The sequence below is a fragment of the Bubalus bubalis genome, chromosome 11 (genome assembly GCF_019923935.1).
Source record: "Bubalus bubalis isolate 160015118507 breed Murrah chromosome 11, NDDB_SH_1, whole genome shotgun sequence".
NCBI classification, from domain to species: domain Eukaryota; kingdom Metazoa; phylum Chordata; class Mammalia; order Artiodactyla; family Bovidae; genus Bubalus; species Bubalus bubalis.
The window spans coordinates 35866959-35880773 of record NC_059167.1 but is presented as its reverse complement, the minus strand read 5'-3'; the positions used below and the strand labels follow the sequence as shown (position 1 = coordinate 35880773).

Genomic DNA, 13815 nt, shown 5'->3' with positions numbered 1-13815 from the left:
GCTTTAGAATAAGTTCTTTGGTCCCCCTAAACATCTTACTGATATTTTATATTGAATGTTTTCAAGACTATAAATAACTTAGGTAATAACTGATAAGCTGCTGCTGCTGCTGCTAAGTCGCTTCAGTCGTGTCCGACTCTGTGCGACCCCATAGACAGCAGCCCACCAGGCTCCCCCGTCCCTGGGATTCTCCAGGCAAGAACACTGGAGTGGGCTGCCATTTCCTCCTCCAGTGCATGAAAGTGAAAAGTGAAAGTGAAGTCGCTCAGTCGTGTCCGACTCTTAGCAACCCCATGGACTGCAGCCTACCAGGCTCCTCCGTCCATGGGATTTTCTAGGCAAGAGTACTGGAGTGGGGTGCCATTGCCTTCTCCGAATAACTGATATAGTAATATCAAAAATTCATTTCAAATAATGGGATATATGTTTTAATGTACTTTTCTAAATATTTTCATTTGCAACAACATGGATTAAACCTAGAGGTATTATGCTTAGTGAAATAAGTCAGAGAAAGGCAAATACTGTATGTTATTACTTACATCTGGAATTTAAAAAATAAAATAAGTAAATAAAATGAATAAATAAAACAGAAACAGACTCACAGATAAACAGAACACATTAGTGGTTACCACTGAGAAGAGAGGCGAAGTGCAAAAGAGGGGCTAGAGATTAAGAAGTACAAACTATACTGTATAAAATAAATAAGCTAAAAGGATATATTGCACAGGGGATGCAGCCAATATTTTATGTAACTTTAAGTGGAATACAATCTACAAAAATTCTGAATCACTATGTTGTACATCTGATACTAACATAACATTGTAAATCACCTATTCCTCAATAAATAAGTAACTTAGAAAAAAGAATGGGATAAATTTTTTTCTAAAGTTTTCTTTTACTCTTCTGGGTAGCATGTTTCTCTTTATTTGGCTCTTACACATTTTTTGGAGTTAACTCCAAGTTATTTTATCTTTTCCCACCATATTTTCTAAATGGCTGCTGTTTGTATACAGGACTGTTACTGGTTTCATAATTTTGCTTCCAACTACCTGACTGAATTTTCATATCAGTAATATTTCTCCCTCAGTTGATTTTCTTGAGATACAAGTATTTTCTTGTATACATTCTCCTTCTCTTCTTTCAAATGTCTCATATCCTTCCATTGTCTAACTGTATCAGCAAGTATCCCCAAAATGTTAAACAATAGTAGTAAAAGTTGACATAACAAGACTGTTTCCATAGTTTCATTTAGAAAAATAAAGGGGAAAAAAAGACAAAAGTTGAAATGTTTCTTAAAACTTTTTAATAATGATTAATTGGCTTTTATAGAATTTTTTAAATTTATAGAATAAATGAAATAGTTACAATTAAAAAAACTATTCTTACACTCAAAGACAACAAGGACCAAAACATATAAATAAAACAAAGGTTGAAAAATAAGCGTCACTCACCTTCCCACTTTTTGGCTGCCAAGCAAGTCTGCAAATTGATTTTGCATTTACCACATCATTGCATTTTTGAAGCAATGGCCAACTAATAGGACATGTCTGATTAAAAAAAAAAACAAACAAACAGGAAAATCCAAGTCTTCTGACTGAAAAATAATCATTTTAAATAAATAAAAATGCAAAATAAAAATTTGTTTCCCTTTATGAAAACTCTCCCCAAAAGATAAGCAGCACTAAATACATTTAATAAGTGGTTTCTTCAAACTAATATATCACTCAGAAAAAAGCAACTTAATTCACTTTAACCTAATTATAATACAGTATTCGATTTACCTAAGTTCCTTTAAGTTTTTCAGAATTACAAAGCACACAAGCCTTAAATAATTAACTCAAAGAGTATTTCCTATGTAGAAGAAGCAAACAATATACTCACTGAATAAACACAAACAAAAACCCCCAGTACATTAAAATCTTAAAGTAATTATGAAAAGAAACTTGAGAGATCTACTGTAAAATGTTAAGCTGTCAAAGTCAATTCTTTTAAATAGTTCAAACATGAGGGAAGGGACTGTGGCTATGAGCTGAAGCGTATCTGTAGGGGATGTTTTTTTCATCAGCCACATCATCCCCACAAATGCCAAGCCTCCTCTGATTGCCTCAGGAAGAATTAATTGTTCCTTCTGCCGATCCAGAAAGCACTTTCTTCATACCTCTTTTAAAACTACTATCAGGCTGGGTTAGAATAAATTGTGTGACTCTCCAAATCAAGTGTGGCCCATGTCTTATTTTTGAATCCCCAACATCTAGGGACCAAAATATGGTAATTAGTTTATAAATATATAATGATCAAATTTCCCTTACTGACTTACCAAACCTAAAAATGAAATATAAATCTATAATTTCCTTTGTGATTGGATACAAAATCAATTAGTCTTCAACATATTTACTTTTGAATAGATTACCATGGAATTCAATCACAAAAAAAGTATTTTATGCTACTGAAGAGAAACGAACTATGAAGGAAAAGAATTACTAATTTGGCCCAATAATACATTATGTAACACCCAATATATGACCAAATAGGCAAACAGTTTTAAATTCAAATTGATGAGTTTACCTGATCTGAAATTTGCCACACTTTGACAGATCCATCACAACTAGATGATGCCTGCAGGAATAAAACAATAGATTTCTCTATAGTTACAGCCATAATACTATATGGAAACTGGTTCAAACAGGCTTATATCAATTGCATGAAATTTTATGCTAATTTTCTTACAGCTTTAAACATATTCACCAAAAAATGCAAAAAGAGGAGAAAAAATGATTACCAGAAAGATGTCCTTAGGGTCAAAGGAAAGACTTAAAACAGGGGCATCATGTCCTCGAAATGTTTTCTGTTGGCTGCAATCCATTACATCCACAATTTTGACTAGAAAGTCACTAAGAACAAAAAGAGTAATGTATATCAATAAATGTCAATGCAAAAGGCTCTCAAAAGCTATGACCCAAATATTTCAAAAAACACAAGAGTAAATGCCATCATTTATTTGTAGCAACATGTGAAATCTGGCACCCATATCTAATAACTTATTTTTTAGTTTTGCTCTATGCTGCTGCTGCTAAGTCGCTTCAGTCGTGTCCGACTCTGTGCGACCCCATAGACGGCAGCCCACCAGGCTCTCCCGTCCCTGGGATTCTCCAGGCAAGAACACTGGAGTGGGTTGCCATTTCCTTCTCTAATGCATGAAAGTGAAGTCGCTCAGTCGTGTCCGACTCTTTGCAACCCCATGGACTGCAGCCTATCAGGCTCCTCCGTCCACGGGATTTTCCAGGCAAGAGTACTGGAGTGGGTTGCCATTGCCTTCTCCTTCTACTCTATAAAGATGCTATAAAACATAACTCAAGGTTTCCTATATGTTAAATACAAATACTTTTAGGAAGTGGCTTCCTTAGTTAAATCTTAAGCTTCTATTATTTGCTAATCTAATTACGGTAATAATCATTTTTAAAGGCACTATGCCAGCACTGCTCTGGTGGTCCAGTGGTTAAGAATCTGCCTTGCAATTCAAAGGACACTGGTCTGACCCCTGGTCTGGAAAGATCTCAAATGCTGTGCAGCAATTAAGCCCTCGAGCCACAACTACCCACACCGAACTACTAAAGCCCACTCGCCCTAGAGCCCACGCTCTGCAACAAGAGAAGCCACCACGATGAGAAGTACGCACATCCCAACAAACAGCCGCCCCTGCTTGCCACAACCAGAGAAAGCCGGTGTTCTGCAACAAAGACCCACCATAGCCAAAAAATTAAGTAAATCTTAAAAAAAAAAAAAAGCACTAGGCCTTTTACTCCAACTCGGCAATTCACCAATTACACTTTCTTCCTATGACAAACAAGCATCAAGAGAAACAAAAATCCTAACTGTACAGTGTAGGTTCTATCTAAAATAATTTTTTAAATTTTGGATCCAACTATCATCTGTCCTCAGTCTTTTCCAATATTTACTTAGTAGGCTGTCAACAAAGCAATATACCTCAATTCACAAAGAAGTACAAGTTTATCAAAAACCTTTACCAGAAAAAAAGACTAAAATATAATAATTAAGTAACAACAAAGAAGGACCAGAGTCCTGAAAATGTTACCCTGAGTCCAATGAATGAGGCCATTTTGTTCTAATATTATTTCATTTTCTGATACCAAAGAGCCTTACCTAGATCCAGCAGCAATTTTTGTACCATCCCCATTAAAGACCACATGGTTTGCATTTGTGGTGAAGCGAGTCAATATTCCATCCGGAACTCCTTCAGGAAATGTGTGCACTTGAATAGTATTGTTAGATACTGCAGTGACCAATTTTCCATTCTAAAAGAAAAATAAACACTGGTAAAAATGAATTAATTGGGAGTCCCTCGGTAGTTAAATATCCTGTAAAAAACAACAACAAAAAATTTACAAATGTAATCCATGTTAAGAGAAAAATAATCACTCAATGTACAACTTTTCTGAAATAGCTATTGGCGAGAAAAACTTGTTTGCTGTCTTTAGAAAATTTAATTCCCCCTTCATCAGCCCAACTTTTAGCCTCTGATTTTTCTTGTACTTCTGCCAAGAAAAATAATTAAATAGTGTTTCATGGATTCCCAAATGTCACAAAAAAAGAGACTCTGAAAGAAAACATAGCCAGTCTCAATGAGGGAACAGCACAATGGATACACTATCAGTGCTGCCCTGCTTCCGGAAAACAAACATCAGATGTCTTTTTGGAATAGGGTGAAGTCTAAATGCAGAATTCACTGCTCCCTTTTTTTTAAGCACGCCGCATAGCAGGCAGGATCTTAGTTCCCTAACCAGGCATTGAACCCAGGTCCCCTGTAATGGAAGTGCAGTGTTTATTTAGTATTATAAAAACACCTGTATACATAGAAAATTTTAGGATCTGAATATGATCAGCAGACACTGTTGTTCTGCAGAGCTTTTAGCTAAAAATTATAAAAGGTTAAGGATCTGCCCTACCACCTTAATTTTTATTACTTATCCAGGAAGAATTAAGTCCTGATGGGCAACACATAGTCTACCAACCCCACACACGATTTAAAATATCATATGGTCAATTTTTTAATTTATATTAAATAATAACTGCCAAAAGACTCAAGTTTGTTAATGAGCTTACTTTACCCTACAGCAATAGGTCTTAGCCATATTTGCATACTTAGGACCTCTCAGCTTATCTGCAGCATCTGCTCCCATTCTAATGGGAAAAGAACCTGGTAATACAATGGCAAGTTACCAGACAGCAGTATTTGGGGAGATGAATCCATCTGTTCAAACAACAGTACAGCCAATTCAAATTTGAACTGTGATAAACACCTCTGAGTTCAATTACTGGAACACTGGTGAAAAATACTGTTTATGCCTGTTTGCAACTACTGTATATAATTAAAAACCCACAATAAACTAAATTGATAATGTTGAAGATAAGCTAACAATAATTTAAATGTGAAAACAAGAAGAGAATTAACAAAAAACTATAACCAACTCAACACAACACTGATGGTGCAAAGTGTTCTTTGGCCAAACTGTTAAAACACCAACTATTTATTTATGTGCATGGGCAGAAATTCTGCAACCTGGCTATTCTTTACTTTGCAGACAGATTTCTTTGTAGAATACTAAGCATCCTCAGTTATCTCCAGTAAAGAATCTTGGTAGTTCTTTAACACAACTTTAACTAGCCCTCTATTCATGTGAAAATGCTAAAATACATAACTACACTAACTCCCTTGCAAGGCCGGAATAAAGGCCTTGCTTTGAAGTCATTTTCAAACAAATCTATTAGGACATCAACTCACTACCAGTATATAATGTCAACTAGTAAAAATGAAAGAAAAAAAAGAAACCATTCAAAGGATCAGAGCTGTGTTCTGGATCAGGTCAAGACTATTCTTTTTCTTGGTACACAGGGAGGAAGGAACCCCAGTAAAGGATGACTTGCGCCCACTGTGTTCCTTACTAGCCATCTGACCTTCCTCTGAGCTTTGATTTTCCCAGAAAAAAAAAGGACACTGTAAAATGTAAAAAAGACACTGTAAAAAAAAAAAATACTAAGCAAGTATTAACAATAGTTAACTACTCACAGATACATTGATACATCCCACTTTTACTATTTTGAGGGTGGTACTCTTTTTCTGCTTTGTTCTCAGTTAAAGCACCTAATTATATTTTCCTTATAACCAATTATGCTTTAAATGAAATACATTGCAAAACTGTCAGCTTTGCATGGCTATTTGGAAACATCTTTTCATTGAAGTACTGGGTTACCAAAAAGTTCATTCAGGCTTTTATTTACGTTATTGAGACAGCTAAAGTTTAGGCGGGTTGATAGGGAGTCCAAGGACCCTCAAGGAGGAGGAGGAGACCAACATTCTTCACATTCTTTTGCCTTAAAGCGTCTAGTCACATAGACTCCACAAACAATACATCTTGCTCATGTGTATGTTTTTTTCTTCTTTTTTTAACTCCATGTTAATGATTATAATGGTAACCACATATCTTGTCTGAGAACGTGTTTTTCCCTCAAGACTTACACAGAAAATATATCTAGCCCAAGGACATGTTGTAGGAATATATCCCCCCTAGCTAATTCTGTGCTGGTGTTATCTCAAGAGTATGTTATGGGGGGAAAAAGGTCCAATAGAGCTTTTACAACCTTGAAAAAGTTTTTTGATTTATTCTTAGTGACTAATTAAAAGTATGTAACGCTCTGCTCAAACTGATGAGAAGGGTATTTTCTCTATCTCCTTTTGATGTCTATGTCAGAAACTTTCTCTGCTCCTTTTCAATAAACTCTCTTTGCCACAAGCCTTGTGTGATTTCTGTTATTTCCATGAGGGAATTCCTCTCCCCACAAGAGCCATGAGCCGGGTAGAACACGGCCTGCACTCTGTGGCTTCACCACGTCAGGACTGATTGTCTCATTATGTCAAACCAGAATGAACTCTGAGGCCAACCCTATGTGGCCAACCCTATACTATAAATTCCATTCCTAAAGCCAAACATTTTAGTACTTAACGTGGGACGTCTAGTGGGCTGAATGATGTTGATGCTCAGTCCCTAAGCCGTGTCTGACTCTTTGCGACCCCATGGATTGCAGCACACCAGGCTTCTCTGTCCTCCACTATCTCCCAGAGTTTGCACTGCTCAAATTCATGTCCACCAACTTAGTGAGGCTATCTAACCATCTCATCCTCTGCCATCCCCCTCTCCTTTTGCCGTCAATCTTGCCCAGCATCAGGGTCTTTTCCAATGAGTCCACTCTTTGCATCACATGGCCAAAGTATAGGAGTTTTAGCTTCAGCATCAGTTCTTCCATTGACTATTCAGGATTTATTTCCTTTAGGATTGACTGATTTGATCTCTTTATAGTCCAAGGGACCCTCAAGTCTTCTGCAGATCATAATTTTAAAGCATCAGTTCTTCAGTGTTCAGTCTTCTTTATGGTCCAACTCTCACATTAGTACATGGCTACTGGAAAAATCATAGCTTTGACTCTATGGACCTTTGATTATATGCCTGTTTTTGAATATGCTCTTTAGGTTTATCATAGTTTTCCTTCCACAAGCAAAAACATCTTTTAATTTCATGGCCGTAGTCACCATTGCAGTGATTTTGGAACCCAAGAAAAGAAAATTTGTCACTGCTTCCACTTTTTCCACTTCCATTTGTCATGAAGTGATGGGACCAGATGCCACGATCTTAAGTTTCTTTAGTGTTGAGTTTCAAGCCAGTTTTTTCAATCTCCTCTATCACACTCATCAAGAGCTTTTTAGTTTCTTTTCACTTTCTGCCATTAAAGTTGTATGATCTGCATTCTGCTTATCTGAGGCTGTTGATATTTCTTCCGGCAATCTTGATTCCAGCTTGGGATTCATCCAACCCAGCATTTTGCATGATATACTCTTCATGGAAGTTTAAGCAGGGTGTCAATATATAGCCTTGTTGTACTCTTTTCCTAATTTCGAACCAGTTGTTCCATGTCTGGCTCTAACTGTTGCTTCTTGACTTGCATACAAGTTTCTGAGTAGACAGGTAAGGTGGTCTGGTATTCCCATCTCTTGAAGAATTTTCCAGATTGCTGTTATCCACAGAGTCAAAGGCTTTAGCGTAGTCAATGAAGCAGAAGTAGATGCCTTTCTGAACTCCCTTGTTTTCTCCATGATCCAACAAGTGTTGGCAATTTGATCTCTGGCTCCTCTGCCTCTTCGAAACCCAGTTTATACACATTTGGAAGTTCTAGGTTCATATACTGTCAAAGCCTAGCTTGAAGGATTTTGAGCATAACCTTGCTATGATTTAGCTCATATTTAATGTAGAACAGTCATTTATATTTTTCTCCTGGGAAGACATTTTCTATCCGATATGACTACTTAAAAAAGAATATGTAAATAAGACCATCTCATCTACCTTAATGAGTCTAGGTTTGAAAAATATATGAATTCTATAGAAAGATTCTTTTTTCTATCCAAATACAATACACTTAACTCAAAATTCATTAAAAATAAAAACTCAGAGACTTAGTTTGCAAAGTCCTTCTGAAAACATAGCTCCATTCTCCAAGGGACCTATATCTCATTCCCATATTTACTTTAAATAAAACATTAGAAATATGAAATAAGTCTATATCTTGAAGTTAATGAAACAGTCCTTTTTTCCAGTACAATTTCTCAAGTTATGTGAATTAGTGAGCTAAAATTTTGAAAATATATTGTTAATTTTCAAAGGAAAACAGGAACATTTAAAACTCTAAAGATAAGGTATAATTTCTTGCTTATATTTCAACTGGCTCACTGTCACTATCCATTAATCACCTTTTATAAACCACTCAGATTTTACCTGTAAAAATGTTAGGCAAATTATGGCATTATTACACATTTTTAAATATTATTTCATAAGAGATATAAAAAATAGATTTGCATTCAGAACTTCTATAAAAATATTTTCATCCAAACATCACATGGCAGTGTCATTTCATATCAATTGCTGTAATTGTTTTTAATACCTTTAAAGCACATGAATATGCTTTTTCTCCAACATTAATGGACTTAGGGTCATCATCATCCAAATCTTCCCAAATCCTCACATCACCATCACTTCCACAAGTTACAATACAGCTGTGAAGGAAACACACTCATTAAAAAGTCACCCAGTTTTAGGTTTATTAATTTTTTTGGAATGCTACTTTATCTCTTTTTTAATTAAATCAAGGTAACAGCCAATGTTTCCTTATTTTATATACATTAACCTTGATAACAAGGACTGTTAACCTCTCATTCTATAAAATAAAATGTAAATTTATGTTCTCTACAGTTTCTCCTTGGCATAAAATTATTTAGATATTTGCAATAATGTAAGAAAAGTGAAACGTGTAATCTCTGTAACAACAGGGACAGGGACCAGGTCTACTTTGCTTACCATTGTGCCTACAGCACAAAGCAGTCTCTGACAGAAGCTTTGATAAATGCTGAATGAATAAATGGATGAATGCAAGAGCTCAATTATCCAAAGCTGATTATTCAAGTGGCTATCTGTCATCTCTCAAATCTTATTTTCTGAGTGCTGTTATTCATTTGTTATGTCCTCTCTAGACACAACAGTAAATAAAATACAAAAATAAAATGGTAAATGGCAAAGAGTAGCCATATAAAAAACTATGGATGGAGGCTTCCCTGGTGGCTCAGTGGTAAAGAAGCCACCTACCAATGCAGGAGACACAGGTTTGATCCCTGATCTAGGAGGAACCCACATGCAGCCGAGCAACTAAGCCCATGCACTACAACTACTGAGCCTGTGCTCCAGAGCCCAGGAGTGGCAACTACTGAGTTCATGCTGAGCATACTGAAGCCCATGCTCCTCAACAAGAGGGCTCCACAACGAGAAGCCTGTGCACCACAACTAGAGAGTAGCTCCTACTTGTAACAACCGGAGAAAAGCCCACACAGCAGTGAAGACCCAGCACAGCCAAAAATAAAAACAAAACTATGGATGTTCTGAAGAAAAAAACTAATTTCCACTTGGAAAGTCAGAAGGGCTCATAAGAAAAGGACAGGTAGGACTGGATATGCTGAGATTGGTAAAAAGGACAGTTTCAAACAGACAATACTACGTTAATCAAAATAAGAAATTAGTAAAGCACAGGGGAGTTTACATGGCGCAGGCATGCCAGGAAACTGAGGGGGAAAAAAGCAGATTGACTTTAACGCCAGAGTAAGGAGTTTGGATTTGGTTCTATAAGAAATAAATAAGAGGACTGTAAGTCCCAGTTTGCCCTGGACTTTCTTGATTTATGCACCCAGCTGATTTGGCATTTATCCTAATTTTTTGCTTTAAAATATATTAGTATTAGTTGCATTAAAATATGTCCTAATTTTTCACTTTAAAACACATTAGTACTAGTTGTATCAAAATTGGTGAATTTGACAGACTTCTTTTCCCTTTCAGTTTCTGCCATGATCTTGTCTGCAGTGTAACAAGTGCCATGAACAGAGTTCTCACCTCAACATTTAGGTAAATCTGCAAGACAACCACTGATAATCCATCTCTCCCTCTCCAACCCTTTCTTGATATAACATAACACCTCTTTTCAAAGACAACAGGTGTTAACTGATAAAAAAATTTTTAATGTTTTGTCACCAATTTTTTTACAAAAAAATTGTCTTGAAATAGTTTTTGAATAGTAGTATGTTACAGATCTATTAAAAAGAACAATTTGCCAATCACTAAATAATTAAAAAAACTGTACTTTATTTTGAAACCCTTCTCCCCATTCTCAAAGGTGTCCTAGGTTAGATGATAAATGAAGAAATCCACAATAAGTTTTTAAGCAAAGGACTAATTCTACCACACCTTTATCCTCTCTCCCACAGCAATGCTCTTTCTCTAATCTAACCACCCCTTCCTAACCCTTCCAGTGGGCCTCATGCAAGTTATGGTCAGGCACCAGCAAAATCAGCTTTTTTCTGAACATTCCTCTGAGAACACTGCTTCCTCTTCAGCCCTCTTAAGTGGTGGCTGACTTCTTTTCTATATCCCTCTGGGACCCCACGTTATTACTCCGTCCATTCTATCGCCACACCCTACTCTCAGGAAAAAAAAAAAAAGCCTGAAACTGTCATCAGACCAGCTACAAATTCTTCAAGAGAAATCCCTTGTTCCCTAACGATTTTTAGCAGAAGGCTCCTTATTATTCTCTAACACTATTCCTATTGCAATTCTGTATTTTCAATATCCATATAGATGAAACCTCCTGATACTTGATCTTGTCCTCCATCCCATGTCAGACTCAAATTTTGTCTTTATCAACACTGCAATTGGTTCATAATCTGTTTCAAGCATCTTAATCACTTATTGTTTCACCTTATACCCTTAATATCCTAACTCCAACAATTTTTAAATTCTATCACAATTCTATCTACAATCTACTGAAAGTACCTTTCCACTGTTTCTCATACCTTCAAATTCTCACATACCTCCTAATCTAGTTTAGATCCACATTGTCACTAAAATGAATTCTTCAGTGTTACACTCAAATAAATCCTTTGGCTTTCACTTTGTCTACCCAAAAAAAAACCCAACCCAGGTTAAACATCCAACTCACTGCCTATTAATAAATTTGCACTTACAGAACTAAATAGAACTGAAGAAAACACAGAACTAGATTATTTCATCCCAATCTAAATTCGTAACTATTAATTTGAATTAGGCCTTTAGTGCTACCCTGTAATCCAATTACATTTCCCTAGTTCATTCAACTTACCTTCTCTACTAACCATCTATCTCATATCTACTCCTCTTTCTTCAAACCTCTACCTCCTGTCCATTCTCAACTAATGACTTTATTTCCTATTTCACTCAGAAAACAGAAACAGTCTACAGAAATTATCCACATGTTCTCCACATTCATTCTAGGTGCTCCTTTCCTCTATTTATAAAACTGACCGTGCTCCTATCTCTGGCCAATCCCTCCTGCTTTTTACTCTACCATAGTGCCTCTCATCCACTCAAAGACCATAGCCAGTCTCCTTCTTTTTATTCTAATATTGGCTTAACCCTCTTTTGGGTCCTCTCCACTGAAACATATGCTGTAATCTTTCTCACCTTAAAAGATTACCTTTCCTGACTTCACATTCCTATTCCACTACTCTTATTCTTTAAGTATCATCCTCATAAACTCCAATCCTTTTCTATTCTCCTAAATCATTGTAACAAAGCTTTTATTCTTACCACTCCATTAAAAAACAAAACAAATAAAAATACTCTCAACTTGACCCACCAGCAGAATTTGCCATAGTGTATTTCCTCCTCCTTAAAATATTTATTTGGCTTACTGATACCATTCTTGTCTCTTGATTTTCTACTTTTCTTGCAATCCCTTCTTATCTCTTTGGCTACACCTCCTTCTCCTACTTGGTATCCTAATATTCTGGAGTGCCCAGGGCTTAGACCTACAATCTCTTAAAAAAAAAAAAAAATACATTCACTCCCTCCCTAGATGATTCCATCCAAGTTCACAGCATTAAATATCATTTACATATTGTCAACTCCCACATTGAGATTTCCAGCCGGGACCTCAATCCTTCACTTTTTCTAATTCATATTCAGTACTCCCATTTCATTTAATATATGATTTCTAATTTCTCTTTTTTTGTTGTTCTTCTTTCTCAAACCTTTATCAAATGTAGTATTTGTATACCTATATATATATGTAGTATGTATAATATATATATTAGAAAACTTATGAATTTTTGTCTAACTAAAAATTTATGACATTTTGATTCCACTTGTTTGACTTAGTATGTATAGAATGCTAGATTTCTAATTTATATTCACTCAAAACTTTGATATAGTTCCATTTACTCTAGCATCTAGTATTAGTGAAAAAAGTCTATAAAGCTTATTATCTCGGTGATTTAAAAAAAAATTCTGAATGAGGCTTGAAACTTCTAATCCAATTCTGAGAATATAAAGACATACTATGTTGTAAAAAAAAAAATAAATAAATAACATGTGACATAGTATTTTAAAGCACAAATTTTGTTCAAATTTCACAAAATTTTATGCTAGTGTCCATTATTTGTTTTCATGCCTTATTCAAGAGTCTACATTGTATTTAGTTGCATTGAACAGCTTCAGCTACGTGCAACAAATTCTGATAAATTCTCGTTTCATTTGTACTGTTATAAATATTTTCTAATTTTCCTTATTATGGCTTCTTAGATACACCCATCATTTACAAGTGGACAATTCCCAAATACATGGGGTTTTTTAAGTATCTTTGATATTAACTTCTCATTTAAATGCTTTCTTCTCTGCAATCACCCTCTTGTGTTTTTTTCAGTCTTTTAACTTTATTGAGGCTTTCAATGGCTTAAGTCAAAGGTCTTCCTTGGTAAATGCTACACTGCACTTGAAAATATGTGGGTTATTTTCAAATATCTTTTGATATTGACTTCTAACATAATCCCACAGTGATAAGAGAACAGACTCTATACGATTTCAAAAACCTTCAGACCATGTAATTTTTGTACCTTGTTTTATGTCCCTGGACATGTTCCTGTGTCTCCAGTTTACAGTCTATGTGAATTTGAATAGAATTTGTATCCTGCTGTTGTGTGAAAACTGTATAAATCTTAACTTATGTTGAACTGGTTCAAAGTGCTTTTCAGGTCTACTATATACTTCTACTTTTCTGTCTATTCATCCTATTATTTTTTTAGAGTTTGATATTGAAAATCCAACTAAAATCTTAATTTATCTACTTAAAAAAATAACTGTAATACATAGAGGAACTATGTTATTTTGTTCTGTATTT

General features: G+C 35.4%; 1 protein-coding gene across 3 annotated transcripts in view; it reads right to left on the bottom strand.

The window, feature by feature from the left end:
* WDHD1 (WD repeat and HMG-box DNA binding protein 1) overlaps positions 1-13815 on the bottom strand; it is a 55023-nt gene that overhangs the window by 37616 nt on the left and 3592 nt on the right. For all 3 annotated transcript variants that reach the window (XM_006064867.3, XM_044924951.1, XM_044924952.1), the window contains exons 3-7: positions 9007-9118; positions 4162-4313; positions 2780-2891; positions 2566-2616; positions 1452-1547 (exon numbers count right to left, since the gene is read on the bottom strand). In XM_006064867.3, the coding sequence (XP_006064929.1) occupies positions 1452-1547; positions 2566-2616; positions 2780-2891; positions 4162-4313; positions 9007-9118 (523 nt within the window). The remainder of the gene's footprint in view (positions 1-1451; positions 1548-2565; positions 2617-2779; positions 2892-4161; positions 4314-9006; positions 9119-13815) is intronic.